The sequence below is a fragment of the Monodon monoceros genome, unplaced genomic scaffold (genome assembly GCF_005190385.1).
Source record: "Monodon monoceros isolate NGI ecotype Baffin Bay Population unplaced genomic scaffold, NGI_Narwhal_1 Super_Scaffold_2, whole genome shotgun sequence".
NCBI classification, from domain to species: domain Eukaryota; kingdom Metazoa; phylum Chordata; class Mammalia; order Artiodactyla; family Monodontidae; genus Monodon; species Monodon monoceros.
This window is the reverse complement of record NW_021703776.1, coordinates 36,435,753-36,457,454: the sequence shown is the minus strand read 5'-3', so window position 1 is coordinate 36,457,454 and position 21,702 is coordinate 36,435,753. Positions and strand designations below refer to the sequence as shown.

The 21,702-nt window shown below is 39.7% G+C and overlaps 1 protein-coding gene across 3 annotated transcripts in view; it reads right to left on the bottom strand.

The window, feature by feature from the left end:
* Positions 1-19,735, bottom strand: part of CRPPA (CDP-L-ribitol pyrophosphorylase A) — a 299,083-nt gene extending 279,348 nt beyond the window's left edge. For all 3 annotated transcript variants that reach the window (XM_029234261.1, XM_029234263.1, XM_029234262.1), the window contains exons 1-2: positions 19,479-19,735; positions 7,841-8,117 (exon numbers count right to left, since the gene is read on the bottom strand). In XM_029234261.1, coding sequence (XP_029090094.1) covers positions 7,841-8,117; positions 19,479-19,735 — 534 coding nt within the window. The remainder of the gene's footprint in view (positions 1-7,840; positions 8,118-19,478) is intronic.
* Positions 19,736-21,702: the final 1,967 nt, after the last annotated feature.

Sequence of the window (21,702 nt, the reverse complement as noted above, 5' to 3'; positions counted from 1 at the left end):
CCTATATGGGAAAAGAATCTGAAAAATAGATATATGTATATGTATAACTGAATCACTATGCTATACACCTGAAACTAAGACAACGTTGTAAATCAACTATATTCCAATATGAAATAAAAATTTAAAAATTAAAAAAAACAGTCCAGAATACATTGCATAAAGTTATAAAACTGGGTAGTGAAAGTATATTCTTGATGCATACACCCACATTAACTTCAGCAGAATTTCCAAAGCATTGTTCATCATTGCTAAATAGTCATGCTGCACAGTCCTAAGAGATCCCACACACACCCCATGTCAAAATTTCTCATTATATAAATTCCACTGTTTCTCTTCAGATTAACAATTTTCCAACAAAAACTAATCCTGCTAACTATGCTATAGCACATGGGATAGCCACCCCCCGCAAGAATAAACAATTACCTTACCCAAAAGGTCTATCGTGCCAATGTTGAGAAACCTTGTGCCAAGCTGATACTCAAATATAGGAAGAAACAAAGGCCTGGAGCCTGCTTTCACATACAAAAAGTCCCTGTTTTACACATTGCAAAAATCCAACACAGGAAGTATAGGAGACCTTGTTTTATGAGAAAAGATAAGATAAATCGTGAACCAGTGCGGAAAAGGTCCCAGGCAGTCATAACCCTTAGGCAAATGTAAATAGGTCTGCAAAGATGTGGCAAGCAGAAAATCAGTGCCTAAACCCTAATTTCACAGAAACTTGGAGGCAAGGGTGGGGACGGCAGGAACACAGGGATTTAGAGAGAAGAGATGAGACTACCTCAGGGAAACGAAAAATTAAAAGCACACAAAATACAGGTCCCTTATTTCCTATGGCTCACATACCACACCGTTACTCAAGTCCAGGCAGTCCAGTGCCCTGAACATTTTAGCACTATCTACTTCCCTCTCCATTTCATTTGGTTTATATAGGGTTCATCATCACTCAGCTGCATCATGACTGCAGATCCCAAACTAACGTCACTTCCCTCAAACTCTTCCTTTAGTCAACCTACCAAACAAGGCAGACAGTCATCTTTGTAGAATTCAAGTCTTATTATTCCCTCCTCAAAAATCAGTGGTTCCCTCTTACCTATGGATGAAATTCAAGGAAAGATATCAGGGAGGATTAATGAATTCCAAGCTGCACATGATTCCACAGACACTGAAAAAGCCAAATTTAAGTGGTTCTATCTAGCTGGAAGTTGAACACAGCAGGTCTGGAATTCAGAAGTGAGAAGCCTGAGAATGAGAGAGATTTGGGACACTGTGTCAGTGAGAGTTAAAATAGGTGCACACAAATGTGTTGCGCCCAGTGAAATAATAGTCTTTAAAAGTTACATGTTGTATGATTCAATTTATGGATTCTGGAAAAGACAAAAATACAGGAACGGAGAACACGTCAGTGGTTGACAGGGGTTAGAGGAACGAGGGTCTGAATACTAAGGGCAACAGGAGGAAATTCTTCAGAGTGTTAGAACAGTTCTGTGTCCTACCTGTGGTGGTGATTACAAGAATCTTTACAGGTGTAAACACTCAGATTGTACATTCCCCCAAAGTGCGTTTTATGGTATGTAGATTTAAACAATATTAAGTATTGTGGGCATGATTTAGATTGCTCAGAAATACTTTGGTGATAATAGTTAAAGGAACCTCATTTAAAGGATGGGAAGAAGTATCTGAAAAGTGAGTGGTCAAGAAAGTAAGAGGAATGAATAAAGTCACAGAAGCCAAGGTAGAGGCAAGAGTTCCAAGGAAGAGCTAGTTAACACTATCAAATTTAAGGCATTCTATACACACTGGTGTACTCTAAAACTCAATTCTGATGTCAGCCACCTAGAGTTAGCATAAACCCATGGTTCATAACCAGACTGCCATTACTTCAGACACCAGAGGGAAGTGGGGTTCCCCAGGCCACCGACACTTCTGACCAACTGACTCCAAATTCAAGAGGTTCCCACAACCTCTATTCAAGTTCAGTAATTCACTAGAATGACCCAGAGCTCAGGAAGAATGCTTATCACATTATGATTATATGATTATGATTACTTACATTACATATTTATGACAAAGGATACAAATCAGACTAGATAAATAAATGAAGAGACACATGGGGTGAGATCTCAGGGGAGACCAGAACACACAGCTTCTACGGTGGCCTCCCCCCAAGCAATCAGGGAGCAGCATGTTTTCAGCACCTCTTTGTTCACCAACCAAGTAGCTCCCCACTGTGCTCCATTGTCCAGAGTTTATTGGGATTTCACTTCTTAAGCATGATTAATTAAACCATTGAGCATGTGACTGAGTTCGGTCTCCAGCACCATTCCTCTCACCCCAAAAATCCAGCTGGTTCAAAGCTCCATTGGTCTTGCTGGTAACCAGCCCCTATCCTGAGTCATCTCATCTTACTAGCGTAAGCTCAAATGAGATCCAATGGGCTCATGAAAAATGAAGACCCTTGACAAATTTCAAGGATTTATTCTCCCTGCAAGGAACCAGGGACAAAAGCCAGTCAAACTCCTTGTTATGCAAAAGACTAAAAATGTATTTGATTGGGAATTGGAAAGTTACAGGTGATTTTCAGGCAGAAGAGTCAGAGGGGAAAGAGGCCAGGTTGATTGCAGTGCATTGAGCAATAAACTGGAGATGAAGAAGCAGAAGCAATAAATATAACCTGTTACTGTAAGAAGTTGATTAGGGAGAAGACGATAAAACATCATTAGAGATGCAAAAACAGAGAGCTCAGGAAAGAAACATATGCAAGTAACTAAACTAAACGTCTCCCCTCAGGAGCAAGTCTTTAGGAGGCTGCTCTACTGATAGCATGAACTGAAAATGAGACTCTACTGGCAGTTCTTAGAGTATATGCAATAGCTTATTAATCCTTCTAAAAAGGATTCTCCCTACATCTTTATTTTTCAGTGCTCCAACATATCCCTTATAACAATGTCCTTATAACTACATCTCTTGACTTATACTTATGCAGAAATATACAAGTACTTCATATTTTGCAATATGGCAGACCACATACCTTGGAAAAACCTATTACAATTTTTTTAAATGCAGAGGAATTCATAAACAGCTTTTAAAAGTAACTTTTAAAAGTGCCTTTTTAAAAAAGAACTTTAAAAGTATGACTCAAGAAAACTCCCTAGAACTAACATGATAGCCAGAAACCAAGGAAGTAGGATGGCAGAGACCTTTGGGTTAACAAGAGGCTTTAGTTTTAACAAAGGAGAAGGAATGAGGAATTAGATCTTGAGCCTGTGCTACTTCGTTGGTTAGAACTGTAGCCCTCAAAGATCGATGAGAAGCTATATACTCATTTAAAGAGTAGACTAGAAAAAAGTGCCCTCAGTGAGGAAAGACAAAGCAAAATTGTCTGTCCTGGCTTGGGATTTGGGGCGGGTTGGGCAGGAGGGTGAGCTGGGGGTGGGAGTAGTCTTCTCTGAGAAGTGGTAATGATCATCTATACTTTATACGTGTGTTAGAAATTTGTTTTAACACCACCATAGGATCTACAAAACTTCAACCCATGAACTGACAAAAGTTGCTGCAGGCTGGAAAAGCCCTTGGGATCCCCGGCAGAGGGAACACAAATTCATGTTTCAGAAACATACCTTCGTCCCATGCCCAGAGGATTCCTGCTGATCGAGTCCTGCCAAACATGGGCTTACAATCCAAATTGCAAAGGAGGACACCAATCATCATGAGCAAAAGTGAACAGAATTGAAGAGCTGGAGAATTAAACTACCAAGAATTACTATTAGCTACAATGTATAAAATGTTTCAATATTGAAAGACAAAACAGAAAAGCAAAATAGAAAAAGACCAGTCACATTTGAAATGGACCAAACAGAACTCCTAGAAATTGAGAATTATTACAATTGTAAAACTCCTTAAGCAAAAGATTAGAACTAAAGAATGAAATAGAAAACTGAAATTACCCGTGAGGCAGTCCACGAGAACAAGTAGAAAATATTAAAGTTGAGACATGAGGACAGGATAAGGTTTATCATATATAGATACATATGGATAAAGAAGAAAAAAAGCTGTCAGTTGGGAAATGCGACAAGGTCAATATTCAATAAGATAATAGCTTAGGATTTTTTAGAATTGATTTTTAAAGACCATAAAATTCATAAAGGACAAAAAATCCAAAGCAAGGGAAGAAAGATTCATATATTGAAATACCAGAGACACTGCCCAAAACCTGAAAAATTCTTACATGCAACCAGACAGAAAAGGCAGATTACTTTCAAGGGATACAATTAGACTGGTTAGTAGACTTCTCAAAGGTATATTAAACTCAGGAGACAATGACATAATATATTTTCAAGGTACTGGGGAAAAAATAACTGTACACTTAGAATTTCATACTCTGACCAACCCTACCAAAAGTAAAAGAAATAAGAAATAAAAGTAAAAGAAAATAAATGAAAAGTAAAAGAAATGATAAAAGCTGCCCTACTGAAGTCATCTTGCCTCTGTGGAACCCAAGAATGGAGCATACACAGAGAAGAGAAAAGAACTGGGGTCCTGGCAACACTTTTGAGCCCCTATATGCAGACAACCTAATGTCACCCTTAATTTTGGGGCATCTTAGTCTCTTGAAGTAGTACATCATCATTAATTTGGATATTTTAACCAAAATGTAATGTAAGTTAAAATATCAACGTTATCTTAAGCCTGCATACCCACCAGGGGGCTGTCACAGTGTCTCATTTATTCAGGAAATGATGTATCTGAAAGGGACCTTTCTAAGTAGGGTTTGAAAAGAGGTAAGAAAACAGGACAATCAGTTGAGAGTCTATAAAACACAATTTAAAATAACAAACGAGAATGAGCTCAAAGGACTCCCAGGCAAACAATTGTCTGGTAGCTCTAAGCAAAAATCTTCACTACTTTCTTTATAGAATTTAATTCAGACCAGTTTTCTGCAATTTGACCTGACGTTAAAACGATGCCAATACTTCCCACCAATTCAAGAACTTCAACTACTAGTAGTACATCTCAATTAGTTGTGTTTTTGTTTTTAGGATTAAAATTTAGAACAGGGTAGGAGAGGTGGCAGAAAGTAGTGCCTGAATTTCCTGAGGCTACTGGGTCACTATCCTCAACATTCTAAGGAAATGAGAATAAGCAAAATAAGTGTCCCCAATTGAAAACTGTATTGTTTAGATACAGTTCCTGATTAGCGGAAACCAGCTTTTCATTGCCCTTGAGGTCTTTTACAACTCTCAAAAATTATAGATAACTGATAGTAAATGGAAAATCATTCTTGCCTATAAACGTGCCAATAGATTCTGCCCAGTTAAGGTTCAACTGGCACCCCTCGTCCCGTGGGGAAAAAAAGTTTTGTCTATTTGTGAATTAATTTCAACATTCTTTTATTCCATATAAATTTGTTCTCCTATCAATTGTAACATCTGTCTGGTTCCCTCATTAATGAGGGCAATAAACTCCTTAACATTCTCCTTATAACTGCATGAAACTAATAATGATGTTACACTTATGAAAATTATCCCTTAACACCATCAAAAACAAGGCAGTATTTCTTAGACACCAAATTTCTGAAGTTTTCTTAAATTAGTTGTAAAGATTTTGCTTTAAACCAGTTTTCAATGTATCTGGAAAGTTTCAGATTTTATTAAAACATAATTTGTTCTATTTAGAAGGCATAATGAGACTGAATCTTACAAATTATATTCTGATTAACAACTTAAGAAAATTAGAGTCTAAAAGCAATTCCGACAAATCTGCAACTAACAAAAAACCACCGAACTGCTATATATGTTTATGTTTTATTAGTCACCTGTTAAATGACATTCTCAGCCTGTTAATTGGTGCAAATTAATCTTTTGCCTTTCAGACATACTACCAAAAGAATCACTTTATAAACAATCTTAGAAATTCTCTGAATACTCAAAAAACCCAAATGTTTGCTTTTCACAATGAGTTTTAAGTGCTATTTTCCCAAAAGGTAACATAGGCAAAGAGCCATAATTTATTTGTACTATGGTATGCCTAGACTTTCTAACTGCCCAAATTATATAGTCTTCCCTAAGAACTTTCAAACTTGTAAAGTTTTACTCAAATTCTTAAAAGTTATAAATCCTTTCTTCTTTTATTCCTCATCACCCTTGCACCTGGCCACATTGTCTCTTCCACAATCTAGGAGCCGGGGAAAGAGGAAGAGGTCACAAAAAACACAGGAGCCGTGAGAAAGTTTTGTGGTCACTAATGTTCCTGAGCCATAATTTTCACTACATCAAAATACCACTTAGAAGTTATATTAAAAATAAGAAAAATGGTTCATTTTACCTGTGGAATTCTTACATAGGTCTAAATGTAAAAGAAATTCATGTTGTAGAGAGATGAAATTAGGAGCAATTTCCTGAACCTGAAAATCCAAATACATATAGATAACTAAATAGAAATCAGGCTATCTTTCCCAGTTGAGTATTTTATAACTTCCTGGCCACCCAGACGGCTAGGAAGGCTTAGATGACTCCTTCCATTGGTCTACAATCTTTGAAACAAAATATTATCTGAGATATTATAATTATTCTTACAGTAATACCACTTTAAATACTTAGCACTTTATACTATGTAGTTAACATATATACAATTTCCAATCCTAAAAGCAACCTTACAAGTTAGCATTTATATTTTTAAAAGGAAAATAAGCTCAAAGAAGTTGAGAAAGTTGAACATATTATACTACTAATAATTAGAAAAACAGGATTGGGCCTCAGTCTGTCCAACTCTACAGCCTCTTTTTTTTTTTTTTTGCGGTACGCGGGCCTCTCACTGTTGTGGCCTCTCCCGTTGCAGAGCACAGGCTCCGGACGCGCAGGCTCAGCGGCCAAGGCTCACGGGCCCAGCCGCTCTGCAAAATGTGGGATCTTCCCGGACCGGGGCACGAACCCGTGTCCCCGGCATCAGCAGGCAGACTCTCAACCACTGTGCCACCAGGGAAGCCCCTACAGCCTATTTCTATTATACTATACTAAGTCTGGGCCATAAATTTTCACTAAGTCTCAAATTTAAACTGCAAACTTCAGTTTAGTATCTATTATGTCATTTACAGGATTTTACTCAGTAATTTAAAAAAAAAAAACAAATATGTTCCAAAGATTACAACAGATCTTTTGCTATCCTGTGTTTATTTTGGTGAAAGAGAAGTAAACACAGAATTCTGTCATCCTAAGATTACTCACTTTAAGGGGTGTGAAAATCTTGCCTGGCTGTTTGTACTAAAAAAATAAACCACTTCTAAAAAATTAAAACAAAAAGTGGGTGAAATAAGCCAGGTTTGTTTGGGTTTTTTTGCTTTAAGTCACATAGCTCCTAGACTCTTAAAGATTCTTAGGCTTTTTTTTTGTTTTTTTTGTCATGCCGCAGCATGTGGGATCCTACTTCCCCGACCAGGGATCGAACCTGCACCCCCTGCACTGGAAGCACGGAGTCCCAACCACTGGACTGTCAGGAAGTCCCTCTTTGGCATTTTTAGGTAAAGGAATGAAATTAAATATGCAGCTAAGGTCCATCCATTCATATCTATACTCTTAATGACATTACTGCATTCTTCTCCAAATAGCTCATATTACATTATGATAAATGGCTACCTAGCAAAAGAAATTCCAGAACAGTCTCACAATCTATAATAATATAAACTTCCTAAAACAAATTAGCATAACGTTTTATGTCATCTTGCCCATTTTAATTAACTTGACATTTAAATACTGAATATAATTCCATCAAAATCCAGCAAATGAATATGTGCTATATAGCGTTTGCCCCTTTTATCCATTCTCAGAAGTATTTCAATACTTACCCCATGTTCCTTAGCAGCTGTGACAACTTTAAGGAGGACATCTTCCTCCACAAATGGTCTCACAGCATCATGGATAATCACTACTTCTGGCTTTGAGAGTCTACAGTTGGGCTGATCCTCTGCCAGTGCTTTTAGTCCATTGAAAATTGACCTGTGGCGGGTCACTCCAGATTCAACCAGAGAGATGCCTTTATGCTGGTACCTCTGAATAATACACTTCATTGCTTCCATGTTCTCTCCAGTTACTGCCACAACAATGTCCTTTATCCAAGATACTCTATAAGGAAAGTATGCACACATTTCATATCAATTGATTCTTAAACAACTAAAGTTAATCTAGTAACAAAACTGAGTTACTAATTACTACTAATACATCTTCATAGGGACATTAAAAATGGAAAGCTACTAACTAAGTCAATGTTATGCATTTTTAATCATGTCTAGTAAAGGGGTTGATTAAGAATTTGAATTTCTCATACTATAGAAACATGAATATAAATAGAAGTAGTATTTTTCAATACATAGTGTAAAAGTACCTATATTGCAAAGCATAGATTAGGTATAGATATGTATCACAGATTTCTTAAGTTAAATTTAAATAATTAGTATATTCATCAGTAGACTGAGAGAAAAAATTTAAGATTATGCTTTTAAATTGCTTTTTTTTTCCCCAAATAATTCTCTCCATTAAATAGGAACAACCCAAAGCACTTTTGAATTCCACAAGTTCTGTCTCTTTCAAGAAATCCATTGATTTGGCAACAAAGCTGGATAGCTGAGCTAAACTTTGCCTACATCAACGTGAAATGTTTTAGCTTAAATAGGGAAATTATGCTAATTAAGTTTGTATAAGTATAAATCAGGCTCAAATAAAAGAGAAAACTCATATTTTAATGAAATATAAAATAAAAGGAATTCATCTGTTGAGTCAGATACAAAACAAAGCAATTCTTCTCTGTTCTGAAACACTTTTAGACCTACTGACATACAGATGCTAACAGTCCACAGCGCTGAGTGGCAGTGGCTGCAGTAAAGTTGAGCAGTATTCTCTTGAAGACCAGTGTTAACAGAGGTTAACATGATTATACACTCAAAGTTCCTCAGCTGACGGGCCCAAGCCAGGAAAACAGCCTCTGGCCCATGATATCAACTCTGATTAAAGGCCACTTTAAAATTTAATGGCATTCTTAGCCTCTGAGATCCTACCTGTTCATGCTAGACAGTTAAGGCTTGTACTCACTTTTAAAGAGATGAAAGTAGGGTCTGAAAATTACTGAATAATGAAATTAACTATCGATAAATGAAAAACACTGGGTTGCTTCACTCAATAATTAACCATCTCCTACCTTCTGCTATTGAACAAACCCTTCCTATAATCCAAAACCCCATTCTGTCTGTGGCTACAACAGCACTACAACGATGCACACAACCAAAACTTGAGGGCACACTATCCTTTCATTTTAAGTCCATTCCTCTAACAAATATTTATTGAGCACTGAATAAATGATCAGAATTGAGTATACAATGGAAATAGTTACTGCTTTCACAGAGCTTACTGATAAAAAAGAGAGCACCGACAACTCCAAGCCGCAACACAGTGCTGTGAAGGAGAGGTCCAGGCCCCAGGATCGCATGCGGCACAATATGTGACCAGCACAGAGAAGGCCAAGATAATGCTCCCTAAGGAAGCAGAGTTTTCTCTTCAAGTGGCAGGAGGCAGGAAAATAGGCAAAAGGATTTGGAGGGAGAGAGAGAGGGATGGTTTAAGCAGAGGCCGTAGCAAGGTTCTGAGAAACTAGGAGGAAATGGAGGGGAGTTCTTTAAGCACAGAGAAGAGCCCATGAAGAGGCTGGAGGAACAGACAAGTGATGGGCTGGGCTAGGCCATGGAGACCTCCAAGGCCATATTAGGGGTTCTAGTCTTTAATCTTAAAAAATAGGAATCTAGAGAAAAGCTTTATGCAGGACATTTACACTCAAATTAATACTCACCTCCCCCAGTATTCTATGCTGTTCAATGACATAAGGGGAACTGTGGTAGGCAGAATAATAACCCCCAAATGATGTCCATCACCTAATTCCCAAAACCTGTGAATGTGTAACCCTACCTATCAAAAGAATTTTCTATATGTAATTAAGTTAAGGATCTTGAGTTGGAGATCATCCTGGGCTATCTGGGTCGGTCCAATATAATCACAAAAGTCCTTAAGAGTGAAAGAAAAGCAAGTGAGTCGAGGGAGAAGATGTGGTAACAAATGCAGCACTCATTACGACACAGGACCATAAGTCCCAGAATGCAGGTGACCTCCAGAACCTGAGTAAATGGACTGCCATCTGGCAAGTAAATGGATTGTCCCAAGAGCCTCCAAAAGGAACACAGCACTGCTAACACCTTTATTTTAGCCTAGTGAAAATGATTTTTTGACTTCTGACATCGAAAAGTTTAAGAATGTATTTATGTTGCTTTAAGCTACTTAGTTCCATGGAAACGTTTACAGGAGTGATTGCAGCTTCTAATTTTAGAGCATAAACTTTACTCTGGTGCAAGATGGAGAATAGATTGGGTAGAGAAAGCATGCAGACAGACCAGGTAGGAAGCTGCTGCTGAAGTCCGAGCAAGACAATGATGGTAGCCTGTCTATCAGATGGTGCATGTGGATAAGATTTAAGAGATGGTAATCTTCCTGAGTCAGTAAGAAAAACTGGCAAAATAAATAATTTATCACTTAATATGAAATAGCTAATATCGATTAACTTACTAAGTCTTAAGCATTAGTCATGTTCTAACTCATGTAATCCTCACACTCTATACTATCTCATATGGGAAACATCAGAAGGATCTGATACACAAATACATCGTACTTTATCTTCCTATACTGCCATCTGATGCCAAAAACTACTTGAAAAAAGTATTTTTACCGTTTTTCATCAAAATACAACATTCCATCTTCTAGAATGTAGGCTCCATGATGGCAAGGACAGTATCAGTTTTGCCCATTGCTTTACACCTAGTAGGTACTCGATAATTATTTGTTTTATCAATAAATGATTTTGGTCTGTCTCATCTACCAGGATCTTACAACATAGCATAGTTTGAAGGATTATGCAAACAGAAAGCTCTCCTCATCAACCTGAAGAGAGAATGAAAATCAATGAAAATGCCTTCCCTCTGCAATATACTGTTTGCTGATTGTTTTGTTTCAGCAGACTCTTTACTCTGATTTCTAAATGCTAAAGCTCCAAGGATGACTGGGATTACTTATGTTTTGTCAGACACCTTGGGGGAATTTTAATCATAAGCAAAGCAAAGCAACACCACTCAGAGAATACCAGACCAGAAAATATGTAGTTATGTGAATAGGCAATAAGGAGGATTCTGGGATATGACTAAGTGTAGGTTGCTCTTTGCTTTGTAATCCATCCATCCCCCACTTCTATCACTGCAAATTTAACACTGCTAGAACTTACTCTATTTACATGGTTTAAAACTTATACTGTGCTTAACCAAGTCCTTAGCAAGTGACAGTTTCTCAGTGCCCCCTAGATGTAAGGTTCTTTCCCAAGGTTCTGTCTCCGCTGGCACAGCTGTGACCCAGGCAGCCATCTCTCCCATTATTTCTGCAATAGCCTCTCAGCTCGTCTCCACCTTCTCACTTAACACAATCCACCCTACCACTTCTAGATGACTTCCCTCAAGTGTAAACCTTAGGCCATCCCCTGCTGGCTCTTGAGCAGGACCTGATCTCGGCCTTCTTCTCCCTGCACCACTTGGTCTCTGCCATGACCCTCTTTCTGTGACCACCACATTGTCTCACATCCAGGTCTCCGCTTACGCTGCTTCCTCTGCCTCTCAACATTAACCCCCATCCTCATAATTCCTCCACCCCCACCCACTCCTGGCTGAGTCCTACTGTTCTTCAGCTGTCAGTTCAGATGTGGCCTCCTCCAGCAAGCTTTCCTTGACATTCTGGGTGAGGCATCTCTGCTCTCAGCTCCCAGAGCACTCTTATCGCTAGAGAGTCTTATCAAGCATTGTACTGTTTCATTTTTGCCTCCCTCACCAGGCTGCCAACCCACAAAAAGCAAAGACTATATCCCAGGGCTTGGCATATACTAAGCTTTCAGTAATATTAATAGTAGCAATAGTAACTAAGATGTATTAATTGTTGGCTAAGTGCCATGTACTGTTTGGAGCATGTGTCTGTAATATTTCACTTAATAGTCATATCGGCCCCAAAAGAAATCACTATTATCTCCATTTCACAGATGGCACAGAGGCAGTGACCTGCCCATGATTATACAGCTAGGAAACGAAAGGACCTGGGTATACCCCACTCTGACTTTGGAGCTCACACTATAAACCTCTGTAAAAGCACTAACACTGAGAGGTCATAAAATCCATGAGAGAAAAAAAAAATCACGTCTGGATCGTCATGTCCCCAGCAATCCATTTATTTTGAACAATAATGCTGCATTTGTGGTCAAAACATGGTCAAGTTTATTTCTTACAATTTAAGCATAAGTATTCCTTCATTCATGGGTTCATTTAGTCATTCAGAAAACATCCAGTAAGCATCTGTCATTTGCCAGACATTATACTAGTCACTGGTAATCCAATAACAAACACCAGCAGAATTCTTGACCTCACTGACTATGTATCAAGAAGTATCTGTTGGACTTCCCTGGTGGCACAGTGGTTAAGAATCCGCCTGCCAATGCAGGGGACACGGGTTCGAGCCCTGGTCCGTGAAGATCCCACATGCCACGGAGCAACTAAGCCTGTGTGCCACAACTACTAAGCCTGAGCTCTAGAGCTTGTGAGCCACAACTACTGAGTCCACGTGCCACAACTACTGAAGCCCGTGCACCTAGAGCTCATGATCCACAACGAGAAGCCACTGCAATGAGAAGGCCACACACGGCAATGAAGAGTGGCCCCTGCTCACCGCAACTAGAGAAAGCCCGCGCAGAACAACGAAGACCCAACGTAGCCAAAAAATAAATAAATAAAAATTAAAAAAAAAGAAGTATCTGTTAAATCAATCAATGAATAGATAAGAGGAAGCTTAAACAATTAGAAATAAAATGTGCTCTTGAGTTTATAGAAAAGTGTAAAAGTAATCAAATCTATTTAGTTTATTAATAGGACATCACACTTTATTAATAAGACATCACACTAAGTTTGCTTTTTTTTAAATACATAAGTTTCAAGTACATGTTCAACTATATCAGTGGACAGGATTTTTTTCTAAGGCAAGAGCTTTACCTGTGCCCTAACCTATCACCTTTTACTTTCCATAGTCTATTCTATCAGAAAAAATAAGCTAAAAGCAACTTTTAAAGACATGTTGCTTTTTTGACCAAAACTTACATGAAATTAAATGTTAAAATATAGAATAATGAAGAGGGAGAAAGATAGGACATTGCTTGACAGTAATCATTCAAACGTCTGAGTTAATGAACTCCCAAAGGTCAATCCCAATTTTACTGGAATGCCTTAAAATATCTACAAAATGATTACCTATGTTCCATCAAACAGAAAGCAGTCCAAAAAGGTAGATATAGATTAGACAGATATACTCGTGGCCTAAGACTTCTCAAACAATTTTATGAGGCTCTAAATAGAAAAATGATTTAAACAAGTGTTTCTCAAACTGCAGATTTCAGGACCCATTAGAGTATCATCAAATCAATTTTGTAAGTTACGATTAACAGTTTTGAGTCAATAGAAATTAATACAATAGTAAAATTCTAATGTATAGCAAGTAGTAAGGACAGATTGTTTTCATGAAATTCTCTTTCAAATATGTTGGATGCAGTTAAGTATGTGTCACTGAGTCATGAGCAAAATCTAATTCTCATAACAGGTCACAATAAAAAAGTTCGGAAAGCTGTCTTACACAACTCTTAAGAGATAATGGGCTTGTTATGCTATTTTGTTCAGTAACCAAGCATACATTCAGCACTTGCAAGCCTTTTTAAGTACTGTTTGTGTTTCGAAGGATTTAGTCACATACTTTTCTAGTTATAGAATTAAAAGCCTTTTACAGTATTAAAATTTAATATGTAGAATCATGGCACTAAGAAAGGCCTTAAGTACCTCACACAGTGCCTAGTGAACAAATATTTGCTGAATAAATGAATCTGGTCGACCTCCTTAGCTGAAGGCAAGTCCACACTGAACCCCCTGTAGCTGGATTTTATCAAGTTCTGAGTATTTCCTTCCTAGCACATTCCATAGGCAAATACAAACCTAACCTCAAGCTCCATTACACCTACCGACAATTTGAGGAAAAAATACAGTATCTTAGATGTAATCTTCTCCCAGAATATTTTAAGATTGTATTTAAATATATTTCTATTAATATGTGCATTATATTTAAAAATAAATATTACTTACAGGTATATTGTGCTCAGACAGTTTAACAAGATCAGTTGAAAGTAGATTTAAACAAATGCTTTTAAAAAACAGATGCAGGGACTTCCCTGGTGGTCCGGCAGTTAAGACTCCACACTCCCAATGCAGGGGGCCGGGGTTCGATCCCTGGTCAGGAAACTAGATCCCGCACGCCACAACTACAGATCCGGCGCAGCCAAATAAATAAATATTTAAAATAAATAAATAAAAACAGATGGAAAAATCAGGCGCTGTTAACACTCCTTAAGTGCTCTCACCCAGGCTGCAGAAGTTTGGCCCCAAGAGACAGTGACAGCTATGGCTCACTTACATGACAGTTGTCATGGAAATTAGGCCTCGGGATTGTACTGTGGCCATAATTTATAGATTCCTCCTTCTCCATAAACACCCTGATATTTTAGAAGGAAAATACCGAATTGGTGTGAAGGGGCTGGCCCCTGACTGCCTTGACAATGTCAAGTCTCTTTAATATGGCCCATGAAGGCTTCCACTGGTCAAGCCCAGACTACCAGTCCTGGTCTTCTCTCTTGTCTCACAGTAGCCACAGGGGTGCCAATGGGAACTGAAATCTCCAATCATCTGACCTGTGCAAAACACAGTCCCACTCTATTTCTTCTACAATACAGGCCTCTTCCTTCCCTTGACTCAGACTTAACCCTTTTATTAATGAAGCATCCAGACAAAATGTTTAAGTCAAATTCATATATCTGAGCAATCACTCAAGAGCATCCTAAATTCATCTCTTTTTCTGAATCCTTAGTATAATTAACCACTAAAAATTGCCAATTCCTATCTTCTAAATATTTCTCCTGTCTTCCCTACTGTATTCCTACTTTCAGCTTAATTCAAGCAATCAATATTGCTCATTTCGATTAACATTTATGCTTTCTATTCTCTTGTTCTAACAGAATTTGCAGTGGTTTTCAGAAACACAGTAGGACAGAACAATTTTTTTAAGTACACAAAAAATATTAAAAGAAAACTTTCAGGGCTTCCCTGGTGGCGCAGTGGTTGCGAGTCCGCCTGCCGATGCAGGGGACACGGGTTCGTGCCCCGGTCCGGTAAGACCCCACATGCCGCGGAGCGGCTGGGCCCGTGAGCCATGGCCGCTGAGCCTGCGTGTCCGGAGCCTGTGCTCCGCAACGGGAGAGGCCGCGGCAGTGAGAGGCCCGCGCACCGCAAAACAAAACAAAACAAAAAAAAAAAAGAAAACCTTCAGAAGATCAAATAAGCCATAAGTTAATCCACTGAAAAACACCATGGAGTCTTTAACAGTTACTAAAAATGGACTTTCATCGATTTTCCAAGTAATAAGAAAGCCACCCAGTCTCAATCACAAAATCCATGGTTTCCAGAACATACAAATTGACAAAATGAATTTTTCATCTGGATTTATCAGACCCGAGGACCCTAACTCACATTAACCAAACTAAAAAGGCTCTGAAACATGAATTTGAATGCCAACGTATTAATATACAACGATACACATTACTATCACAACGTCCACAAAGTTCTTTACCAATGCAACAGCATATTTTCTTCCTATAAAAGATTTCTATGGGAAGCCAATTTATAATAACAGGTTTTGATGAGCACCGAAACTTATCAAGAAACATTTTAAGCAGTGTCCTCAAGAACTCAAGAAGCCTCCTGAGCTATGGAGAGGGCTGTGCCTGACTTTGTTCAAATCTATTGTCAGGGAAATTCCCACCTAGTCCACAGCCACCAGGAGTCTGAATAAGCATGGCCAAAGTGTGCCTCTGTGACTTGCTTTCATTGTAGCTGTCATTTGAATCTATTTAGCTATTCCAGGTTAACCAGCTCTCCTTAATAACACTTTCTTTCCCTAGAAATTTGAAGCCAGAAATTAGACTGCCAGCAGGAATTTTTACTTCCTATTTCAGACCTGGGAATTCTTTTTTTTTTTTTTAACCAGTAAAATTTAGATATCAGTTGATCGACTGCGAGTAGATCTTACAACCGAACTGTCAGAGCTTTAGGCCCCTGCCAATACCACCACTGACACATGATTTCTTAGAGCAACGCTTCCTTTTGCAAACTCAGGTCATAAATCGTTATGAGAAGGATTAACACCCTTGACCTCAGTTCCTTGTTAACAAAATAAGAAAAATCAAAGCTCTCTTCAAGTTATAATCTGTGGTTCAATTTATATTTTAATGGCCCCTAAAAGGCCAAAATGAAACTTTAAAACTCCTAGAAATGTTTTTAGTCATCTTCTGAAGACCTGTTCTTACTACAACCTACAAATTAGTCACACTTGATCATTTTAGTATAACGCCTGTAATGCACAGATCTGAACAAAGCGCATAATCTCAACATACTTTGTGAACATATAAACATATATATTCTTCTACACATATAAAAGCTAATTGTAATATATACCCACACACAACTAGTTCAGATGGACTTTGAGCCTCCATTGGTCCAGCGAAAGCCTTTAGCCAACATGTTTAAGATTTGAGGGTTCAGAGATTCTTTTAAATCTCATTTCATCTGATAATTAGTTTAAGAAATTTCAAAGGCACACAAGTAAACTGTGGCTAAACTACAAAAATGTGTATTTTTCCAATTTCAACTAAAGCAGAAAAACAATATGAAGTCCCAGACAAGTCACAAGACAAACCTCTCAATGTCTCCTCCAACTTCTCAGTTATGCAAAGACAGGTGCTTTAATGCATAGCACGTTTGAAAAGTAAAGTACTTCCTTGAGTCTACCTTAAGTGCTAAGCATCTCATTCGAAAATGAGAATGTGGCTCTTAATTTCTTTATGGCCATGGAGCACTTCACTCTGCCATTGGCTGTGCTGGATCTGAGCCTGACGCTAAGCCTCCAGTGTTCTGACAGGGATCTGGGAGCCTGTTTTTTTTTTTTTGAAGGTTTCAACCAGTTGCCTTTACAGCTGTAGACAGTTGTTCTCTGTCTGCCCTACCTTAATTAGTACTTTTAACTCCTGAGCCTTTCCAAGGTTCTATGACCGCAATCAACTTGCTTCCATCACAGCTCTTCTACCTCAAGGCTTACGTTTCTGCTTCCTTGAGCCTGTTAAAACTGACTGGTTACCACTCCTCTACCTCCTTTCTTCTAGAGCTTTATTGTTCTCTTACCTGCCCCACCTCCTTTTGCTTTCATGTTTCCTTTGTATGGCTATACATTTTTACTTGCTTTGCGTAGGTAAGTCAATGAGTAGAAATAAATGTTCACACGGCATTAACTGAAAACCAAACTAGTCATTTTTTTTGCATTTCCCTATCCCATTTTGGGGCCAAATTCAGGGGTAACCTCCTTCTAAATCCTCATTAGTTCTTTACATTGACTCTCAGTTCCAAAAGACAGGAACTTCCATAATTTATCTTTCAGGATGAAAGGCCTTTCAGCACCACACTCTAGGAAAACTATCAGCAGTCTACGGAGCTCATCTTTTACCAATAGAAGGGCTTACATTTGGCAAATGGCTAAGAAGCACCTGTATATACATCCCTGTGATACAAGGTTTCCAAGGATTTCCTGAGACATACTCCAAAATAACCATATTCCATCAATTCTTCAGGCATTGTAATAGTTTACAAAGAATGATCCCGGAAGTATTTCAAAATGGAGGTTTTGATTAGTTACTACTGCTATTAGGATTTTATTACTGCTGTGATCAAATTAAGTAAAAACAGAAGTGTTCCATCTTATTTTACATCAACAAGGCCTTTCCAGAACATTCGTGTACTTTAAAATTGATATTTTTTAATATCCACCTATCTCCTGCTGCCTCAGAAGAGGCAAAACTGCAAATACAGAAGTTTTGTGGCGTTTTTTTCCATACGAAGGAAAACTCAACGTAGAAACGTCTGCACTCCCTTACATCTAAATGCTTAATAAAGATCCTGCTGGCCGAGCTCTACTGTGTCCCCTAATATTACCTGCATAAATGAGCTACGTTGTCACAATATCTGTGACACTGGAATATTGGAGTAGCATGAATCAACTACTCAGAGAAATGGAAAACTACAGAAGCTAAAGAAGCACCTGGAACTCTTTCAATGTTTGTATGAGTTTCACATGTAACCACCAGCCACGAATCAAAGGTGATTATGGGTCTTTACACTTCCACTTACTTTCTGAATAGTGTCATTTGGAAAAATTACCATATGCAAAGCAACTGGGGCCTTTGGCTTCTGGGGTGTGTGAAAGCGTGGGAGGTAGGGGTCTGTTTTCTGGATAACATGCTACTGTCCTTTGACTAGAACCTCATTAGCTTCATCTTCATTAAAGCCTCCTAAAGCAAATGGTTCATGTCAATCCACGTGAAAACATATTCCCACAGCTCCACACCGGCTTCTGTAAGTTTCAACACCATAACAACACCTATGAGGACCTTTGTACTCCCCCCGCTTCCCATCCCTCCAGCCATTACACACGGCTAAAAGCAAGCTAAAATAACATACCCTTCCTTTTCACCTCCTTCGATCCTCACTACTACTCCCCTGGTCCTCCTTATCCCATTCCTTTTCCATTTCCCCAGCTAGTCCGTTTTCGAAGATACAGCATGTAGTTAGCGCCCTTAAATCCGTTTCCACCATGGAAAGGTTTGGATTAAATCCTGCTTCTCGGTCCACCTTCAGTAACTAGTAATTAGCACAGTATGTCTCATATCAGATACTCAGTTAATATTTGTTAACAGTTGATAAAAAGAATGACCAAAGGCCCATAAAACTATCTTGGCAAGTAAAATCTAGTTTGCAACTAGATTTTAATCTAATTTGCAACTCATCACCCACGCATGCGCGGAGATAGCCGCTGAGAGTGAAGAATGAGCGTGAGAGAGAATATGGGACAGGGAGACTCCTAAACCAGCTTCCCATTAGTCCCCACAGGCCCCGGGGTTAGAACTAAACGTCCCCCGCGCTAACCCAGTCAGTCTTGAGGGCAGCTCCACAGGCCGGCGGCTGGAGCAGTAAAGGGCTCCGTGGGGCAGCCCCAGGCTCCGCGCCCGTCTGTTAAAGGGCCAGAGCTCCCCTTCCGTGAAGGGCTAGCGGGAATGGAGCCCGAACTGGAATGACCGAGCGGGTGGAGTCCGGCCCCGCTGTCCGCCGAGAGCGGGTGTCAGCGCGAGCACAGCTACTGGAGCAGGTGCCGCGCGCGGGCTGCCCTGGGCTTGAGGGCGGGGAGCAGGGGGCCGGGGACCGCAAGGCGCGCTTGGCGCCGCATTACCTCTCCAGGGCCTGCAGGGTGTAGCTGATGAGCGGCCTCTCCAGGATAGGGCAGAACTGCTTCGGGGTGGGGACGCCCATCCTCTCCCCGCTCCCCCCCGCCGGCAAAACGGCCGCCACGGCCGGCGCGCTGCACCCGGCTTCGGCCCCGGCCCCGCTCAGCAAGGAGGCCGAGGCCGCCAAGTCGGCGCCGCGCAAGCCGCGCAGGCGACGCCCGGCCTCCGCGGGCCCAGAGCCGCCAGGCGGCCATGACTCCATGGCGGCGAGCGGCGGGGCGGGCCCTCCTCGCCCCGGGCCACTGCGCCTGGGCTCTGCTCCTGCCCTAGGCTGGGGTCGCAGCGGGGAGGGCGGGCAAGGGCAAAGCGCGCACACAGACAGCGCCCACCCGAGCCGCGCGGGCCAGGCCGTTGTACGGCCCCAGGGGACGATCCAGCTGCCGGTCTTCCCTCCCGGCGCGTCTTCGGCCTCTGTCCCGAGCCCAGCGCCCCGGAAGGGCTGGTTTTCCCGGCTCTCGGCTTCTCCTCTGGCAGGCCCAGCAGTCGCCGCAGGTGGAAGTGTCAGCCCTCCCTATATGCCTAAGGGCCTCCTTAAACCTTAACAGCTGTGCGCAGGCAGTAGGGGTCAGGACTCCCTCCCACCCCTCTCCCCTTGAAGAGATTTGAAGAGATTTGGATGCGAGCCACGAGATGAGACAGAAAAATGTGCACCTTAGTTATCTGGCTTTCATTCGCTCATGAGGCATCCTGGTTCCATCTCTGGTAAAGATAGGTGGATGGGCAAATGTTATTATGAAATATCAGTGAGCCACATTGCAGCCGTTCCCAAATTTCTGCAAATTGGAAACACCTGGGGAGCTCAAAAAATGCTGACGCCTATGTCCCACCCTCAGAGATTGGGTTTAATTGGCCTGGTGTGTGGTCTGAGAGTTTAAAGATATCCCCAGGTGATTCTAATGAGCAGGCACGTTTTTTTGGAACCATGGAGCCAAAGCGATAATACTAATAATTGCTGAATAGTCGGCGCACATTATCTCATTTAATCTCCAGGAGAACCCAGCTATTACTGTTCCTCTTTTACAGAGGCGGAAATAAGGGTAAAATGTTTAAGGAACTTGTGTAAGATTGCACACCTAATGGCCTTTGCACAGAAGTACAGCCAAAGTTGAAAAATTCCAGGCCTGAAGCGTATCATGCCCTTATTTACTACTGTCTTTGCTGTCAGTGCTTCCCATGAAAATGTACTAAAGTATTTGGAGTGTCAGAGCAGATTGTATTAGGCCCCTGGAATGTAAACTCCTTGAGAGCAGGGTCCTTACTTTTTTGGTTTGGGTTGTGTCCCCAGGTCCTGGAATATAAGGGAAGTTTAATAAATATTCATTGAATAAGCTACTGATTGAATGAATGAATGACAATCGAAGTATATATAATTAAATATTTGCTAATTTATCAATCTTCACCCATCAGTAGTAAATATAAGATTCATAAAATAGGAGTCTTTAAGCACTGAAAATATTATCAGATTATAATATTCCAATTTAGTATTTTTAGCCATTTTCCCAGTTTAGAATGAAGCATACAAAATTAAGATTTAAATTTTCTACTTTTATTGTCTTTTGATTTGATCTTATTATTAAAATCACTATCAGTTTTATTTTTGTTCCTTTTATATTATAATCAACCTTTAGCTCCATTCTACTTGAAATTTGTCAGATCACTGACTCAGTTGAAAAGTAGGCATCGTAATACATTTCACTGTGTAGCACCACCACCCGTATCTAACCTATAGTATGCATTCTATTAATACATGTTGACTAATTGGTGGACAAATGAATAAATGAGTCTACCTACAGAGGCAGAAAAGCAATCAAATAATTGTTTCTATTAATATTGATCTTTAAACCTCGCTTGTGGAACTAAAGTTATTCTTCATTTCCTTATTCTTGAGCAAAAATAGCATAGTAATAAAGGTCTTGTTATATTAATTTCTATATAATCATTAATATAATTAAACTTTGAAAATTTAGCCAGAATCTTATTATATTGATTTAGTTCTGTTCTTAGAACAAATATATTAACTCTGTTCACTATGAACCCGTAGATCTTACATAGCGTATGTTAACCATGTTTAATATATAGACTTATATTGAAAAAAAGGACAGACTTTATTTATATATCATAATATGAGAAGCAAAGTATTTGTATATCATAATATGAGAAGCAAAGTTT